Here is a 6725-nt window from a genome sequence, read left to right on the forward strand (position 1 = left end):
TAAAGGGTTTAAATTTCAACTGCTGAATCGTTTCCTATTGTAAAAAATCAAAAGAAAATGCACTCTCCCCCATTTATTTTTTCCAGATTCCCGTCTGGTAAACAAATCCATACTCTGAAATATCTCGTTCTCGCAGGGGGGAAAGGGAGTTTCCTTTTAATTAAAAACAAACTCTCCCGCGCGCCCTCGCGCTCGCCCCTGCGTTCGCCCCTCTTCTCCCTCCACCTCCTCCTCCCTCCCGGGCCGCCGGGGGCGCCGGATGGTCCCTGGGACTCTCGGGAAAAATCCGGGCCGTTGCCGAAACCTCCCCTCCTTTGCACACAAGGCAGAGCCTCAGCTGGCGCAGCCCCATCTCCCTTCGGTTGGGGTTACCAAAACATTTGTTTCTCTTTAAAAGGGAGCATCAATATTAATAGACGCCTGGCCTCTGCCTTGCGTTTCCTGCCTTTGCCTCCTCGACAGAAATCCTCTTTGGGGAGCCCTTGGAGGTCTCTCAACCCCAGGACCAGCAGCTCAGCCCCCTCTCGGTAAAACACCAAGAGCGGGTCTGGCTCGTGACTATTTCAGGGCCCCGGGAGGGGCTGCCTCCCGATCGCCCAGATCGATCTTGGGGTGATTGTGGCTCGGATGACCCGCCCGGGGAATAGCGTCTGACGGCTGCACCTCAGGAAGACGTTAATGGGCCTGGTACCTGAGGGCACAGTGTTTCGATCACAGACAGCGTCCTTAAGTAATTTGTCTCGAATTTCCCAGCTGAACATGCCCGGGTTCTCTCTTTTGTATTCCTCAATTTTCTTCTCCACGTCAGGCGTTGTCACCTGCTTTAAGAGAACAGGCAGGCAGGCGTTGGTACCCAGTACTCTGGGCCAAATGTGGTGGCCCCACCGCCTCCAGGCGGATCGCGATGCTCCAGCTTGCACCCCCAGGGAAGACCCCCTTGTCAGCAAAAGGACCCCAACTCTCTGAAGTTTACTTTTAGGAAGGGGTAGAAGTGAGATCGCCCCAGCCCTGGGGACCCTCTTCCTCCCTAGTTAAGCTTGGACAATCAGGATAAAAAAGGAAGAATTATAACAACTTGGGGTGGGGGGGATGGTGTACTTTCTGATCCCTGAAAAGAAAGAAAGTCAACTCCTTACACAGAAACAACATGAAAACGAAACTAAAAAGGGGAGTGTTTGAAAGAGAAGCAATATTCAAGTTAGATCTGCAACTTGTACTTCTCCCCCAAAAAACACAAGATTTTAGCTAAATTGAAGAACAGAATGAAATGCAAAAGCTGATTATATGGGTTTTAAAAAAAATAATCAGAGTGGATAACAAATATGGATAATTTGAGAGAATAGCTCTTTTTTTTTTTTTCAATAAAAGTAGTTTCCAGAGATTCTTGGAGAGGTTGCAAGGGGATCTGGGGCGGAGGGAGGGAGGGAGGATGGGGAGCAGGGTGTTTGGAAGTCTTCAGTTTACCAGAACCCTCCTTTTGATTTTGCCTTGTGGCAACTAGAAAATTATATTGGATTTTCCCCACATGGAGAAGAAAAGACAGACCCTGTGTAATCCCCTCCCACTGAGCCTTAGCCAGTGTGACTCTTTCATTTTTTAAAAGGAACCAAAATAATTTGAGGATAGTACCAAACTGCTTTTTAAATGCCAAGTCATCTCCGCTCATTACAAAGAAAACAAATCACCCAGTTTTTGACTCCCTGAAGACAATTTGGACTGGAGGAGATTGGGGACAGAAGGTGGGAGAGAAACCATTAGAAAACCAAAAGTGGCTCCTTAGATTAGGTTTGGCAAGGGCAGTGCAGTGGGTGGGAGCTGGGAAGACTCTTGGGGAAGAAACCAGCAACAGGTGGGCACAAACAGCTGCTTGCTTTAGGGGTTTGCTTATTAAAATAATTCGATGAGTATTCTAGGGTTCCGGCACATTTTTTAAAATGCTGTAATATCTCCTTTGCAAAAAGGCTGGAGTTTTCCCTTAGCATTTATGGAGGAGCAGCGGGCCAGGCAGCAACCGAATCCTCCCACCCCCACCACACACCCACACACACCATAGGCCCCTTGAAAAATAACTCCTTGGAAGGCCCCAGATGATAGTCCTTGTCCCCTGCCCCATCTTCTCTAACCCAGGAGACCACAGGCCCGAAGGCCTCCAGGGCCAGGCCCCCGCGCTCACCTTGGGCTTGCTGCCACCAATGGCACCAGGACGGATGGAGCCAGTCTCCTGGTACCTGCACAGGATCTTAGAGACGCAGCCGTGGGACACACGCAACTGGCGGGAGATGACACAGGGCCGGATTCCGTGGTGGGCCATCTCCACGATCTTGTGGCGGATGTGGTTGGGTAGCGGCCTGCCGTTGATGAACACGCCGCCAAGCTGGTTGACGCGGCCCTGGCCGAGGGGAGTGGACACTGGGAGCAGAAGGCGAAAAGAGAGGCAAAGGGAAAGTCACTGCGGGAGAACAGAGAGCAGCGGGAAACATGAGCCCACCTAATTTCGCACTCTTTCCCACAATCGGCATGTTACAGCCCAGCACTGAAACTGCTCGACAACCGGCTGCCACCCACAGACGCTTTTCCAATCACATCTGCTCAAATTATTGAGCAATTTCGGGGCACATAATCTTGTGTGAAGGGAGCAACGAGGGCAAAATAACTTGCCCCAGAGAAACTGTCTTCCTTTTGGGCGAGGAGAAAGTGGCAACTTTGGGTGTAGGGGAGACCCTGCGGCCAGTATCTTGAGGTTTGCTCAAGAAACAGCATCCTGGCAGAGAGAAAAGTTTACCCAGACGCTGGCCTTCAGAAACTCCGCTCCCACCAAACCCTGCTCAATTGGAACCGCTCCCTTACTAAGGGACTTGCAGGAATTGACAGCCCTTGGGGCATCTGGCTAAGAGTGGAGCTGCCAAAGGTCAAAGAGGGTCCCGAAAGGAGGCCTCAGGTGGCAGCGCATGTCACCTGTTACACCTTGGGACAGAGCCGACAGCCAGGTCTGCTCACAGACCCCTTCACCTCCATTCACGCTCTGGCTATGACATTCTACTCTAGACCCAGCCTGAAGGGCCAGCCAAGTGGATCGGCATCCCCTTCGGGCGCTCCAACCTGGTAAACTCTCCAGAAGGGCTCGAGCGGGCTTGCAAGGCTTCCTGCCTTGGGAGTCCCTTCTGGATGACTAACCCCCGAAGAGTTATGGAAACTTCGAGAGGCCACTTGAGATGAATGGAACTCTAATTAATTAATCAATTAATACTAAAAATTCCAAGCACGATGCCACTGAGTGCCTGCTATTACCCGTTGCAGCGGCAAGAAGATTCTGTCGGAACTAACAAGAGCTTAGCAAATATGGTTGCTGCCGGGGCAATTTTGAGATGCCTCACGGTGGACAAAATGCGGAGAAGTTGCTTTCTGGTGCTCAGGAGCGGGTTCATCCCTTCCCCACCAGAGCATTTCCAAAACAGCAGAAGAAAGTGGACCGGCCTGGAGCAGGCCTGGCCGCCAGGCTCTGCGAGGCTTTGCAGAAAGAACTGCGCTCTCTTTGCAGGGAGTAAATCGAGTGGCAATCTCGCCCCGACTGTTACCTCCTGGGGTAGGAGTGCCCAGGGAATGGGTTCCCTGGGCACGCTGAAGAAGCCGGTGGAGACCCTGGGTAGAGTGGAGCAGCCCGGCTACCCCCCTGGGCTCCGGGCGGCGCTGAGGCCCTCCCTTACCTTCCAGAGGGAAGCCGCTGCGCGGGTAGTTCTGCCCCGGGCCCGGCCGCATCATCCTGGGCACAGCTCCGGCCAGCGTGGTCATCCTGGGGACAGCTTCGCTTGGAAATTATATCCAGGTGAAGGCGAAATAGAAAGGCAAGCGCGGCGCTGGCGACCCTTGGAAACTCCCCGGAGCGTGGAGAGCCCCTCCCCAGAAAGGCTGGAGAGAGAAGGAGGGACGCGGGGAGGAGGACTGCTAGTCCAGAGCGAGGCTCGAGAAGGAACCGGGGAAAGGGGCGGGCAGGGAGGCCCCAGAGTCCAGGATCGCGAGCCCAGGGCGGAAAAGTTTGGTGCGAGTCTGAGCGAGAGGCCCTGAGGCGGGGGGCGCTGGGGAGGGGGCTCCGAGCGCCGCGACGAGCCAGGGAGGGGGGTGGGGGCGGGAGCGCGGCCGGCCTGAGTCTCCTCCCGTCGTGACACGGAGTGCGGGGATCCGGGCTCGGGAGCATTTATTAGTTCTTTCACCCAAAGCTTGGTCAGGAGCCCTGAGCTGCGATTGGCCGACGGGGAGACCGTCCCGGGTGGCGGAGACACGCGCTGATTGGGCGACAGCGGCCACTTTCTCTTCCCATCCGCGGCGGTGCCAAGGCCTTGGCCGGCCCGGAGAGGGACCCACGCTGCGCCCCTTCCCCGGAAGAGAAGGGCTGACCCGTGGAAACCGGGAGAGACAGTCCGAGGGAGATGGCAACAGCAGAGAGAAGAGGAGTCCCTATTTCTCTTTCTCACTCTACGTGTGTCACTCTCTCCCTGACTTCCTATTTCTTTGTCTCTGTCTCTTGCTGTGTATCTCTGTGTCTTTCTCTGTCTCTGACTCTATTGCTCTCATCCCATCTCCTTGTCTATGTCTCTATTTTTCTACTTGTGACTTTTCTCTCTCTCATCTTTCTTGGTTTACTACCACGGGAGGGGGCGCAATTCCAATAAGAAGGCACTGGGAGCCCCCCGGAGGTGTGTAGCCTTCCTTCCTCTGGTCAATGTCCCTTTGGCCTAGGTTTGTTGTAGGGGGCCTCCCGGTGGGGTTCCTCCCAGGAGGAGTCCAGGGTGTGCTGATAAGTGCTTTTGTCTTCTCAGTCTGGGAGCAGGAGTAGTGTGAAGCTTAGGCAGCCATGGGGAGGCCCTAAGACTCACGAGTTGAAGTCTGGGGGGAGGAGGGAGAAGAAAACTGTCTCTTCTTGATTGAAAAACCCACTCTGGGAAGCCGCAGCTCTAAATCTCGAGGTATAGATCCCCAATGCCGCGGCAGAGATGTGTCTATATGTTAAAGTTTTGCCGGGCTGCAGCGTTTGTTCTCAGGAATTTATTATGGTATTCAGACTAAACTGCTGGAAAAATAAAAGGAGCGAAGTCTTGGCTAGGAGCTGAAGTGTCCCCAGCAGGATATGACGCCAGGAGTGTTGTAAAGACTGTCTGTCCTTAGAGAAGGTACCATTGTGCATAGCCTTTTATTTATAACTTGGTAAGTGCCAGCAAACTCGCCTCCTTTACACCCCCGAGTGCCAGCCCCGCGCTCTGCACTGCGCTTTATTCGCTGGAGTCTATTCAGGGACTGTCACTCCAGGACTGCGAGGTATTCAGGGCCTTAATCAATCAAAAGGATGAGAATCGGGCAGGTTTTTCCCTTTGAAATAAAGGAAACAATGACTTCTGGGCTTCAAGTTTCCCCCTTTTCCCTTTACGATTTTTGAATTTTTCCTGTGCCGGGAGTTCTCCACCTCTCTCTCTCTCTCTCTCTCTCTCTCTCTCTCTCTCTCGGTTTCCCATCCCCCAACTCCTTTGACAGTTTTTACGTGAACTCGGCCCCCAACCCCACTAACCCACCCCCTAATTAAGGCAAACACCGAAGGGAAGATGGTGGGGGTGGGGGTGGCTGGGAGCGTATAGCTGCTCAACCCTCTGAGAGTTGGCCCTTTAAAAATCCACTCGCAAGTGGGAAAAGCAGGCAGCTTTCCGCTGGGCTTCAACATGAAAAGGTTTGACTGACCTCCGGAGCAGCTGAGACAGGCCTCTGGAAACACGGGAAAAGTCTGGACATCTCCTTACCCCCCAAGGGGGGGGGGGAGGCCACGTGCATTCACAGTACAAAGGAGAGATGCTGCTTAGAACGAAGCCCTATTTAACCTGATTTTACCTAAAACGATTCAATTTGTCAGGGGGAAAACTTTCTCATTTCCTTTCTGCAAACTTGGTGGCCGCCCAAGTCTGTGTCCTGGTCTCCTAAGCCACTGCTCAAGGATTGCCTCTCGGGAGCTAGGATTTTTTTTCAAGTTTTCCGTCTTCGGAAGGTTGCTTGAGTTGAGCAGACGGCATTTTCTAGGGGCCGCGGTAGTTGGGAGAGGTAGGTGCCCAAAGTGTATTTTCAGAGGGCAAATGCAGACTCAACTCGCCGCTGAAAGGAACCCAGAAACATCCAGGCCTGAGTCTCAAGTGTTGAAGGCTCGGTCTCCAAAGCCTGTGGGCAGTGACCCGACGCTCTCCTCCCCAGAGCTGGCAGATCCGGGAAGGGACGCGCTCGCCGCAGACTCGTTCTCCCGGGTTGCGCGTCCAGCCACCGTGAGCAGCAGGGCCAGGGAGATCCCGGAATGGAAGTACTGCGGCTTGAACTGGATCTGGAGTACCCATGGGAGCCAGTCCAGTACAAGCATCCATAAACCAGCCACCACTTGCTATAAAAAATGTACAAATAGAGACCACGAGGGTGTGTGTGTGTGTGGCTTGGGGGCCTGCAGCTCCAGGGTCTCTCCTTCTCGGCCTTTCCCCTGCCCTGCCAGAGGCCTCTGAGGTTCTCCTGTAGCCAGAGATCAGCTCGGCCCCTCTCCAGCCGGGCGGCCGTCAGAGGACCCCAGAGACCCAGGGCAGGATGAGAAGGCACCCTCAGTCTCCCGGTGCTGGGCCAGTAGGGCTGCGGGACCACTTTGGATCTAAAGACTTCGGGAAGTCCAAGTTCCCTGAACTTGGTCTCCCTGAAGTCCGACCCCGGAAGGC

General features: G+C 54.1%; 1 protein-coding gene across 1 annotated transcript in view; it reads right to left on the reverse strand.

Annotated features, from left to right (window-relative positions):
* PAX3 (paired box 3) overlaps nucleotides 1-3789 on the reverse strand; it is a 96017-nt gene extending 92228 nt beyond the window's left edge. The window contains 3 exon segments of the mRNA XM_021703108.1: nucleotides 692-821; nucleotides 2174-2409; nucleotides 3705-3789. Coding sequence (XP_021558783.1) covers nucleotides 692-821; nucleotides 2174-2409; nucleotides 3705-3789 — 451 coding nt within the window.
* Nucleotides 3790-6725: the final 2936 nt, after the last annotated feature.

The sequence above is a fragment of the Neomonachus schauinslandi genome, chromosome 3 (genome assembly GCF_002201575.2).
Source record: "Neomonachus schauinslandi chromosome 3, ASM220157v2, whole genome shotgun sequence".
Lineage (NCBI taxonomy): Eukaryota > Metazoa > Chordata > Mammalia > Carnivora > Phocidae > Neomonachus > Neomonachus schauinslandi.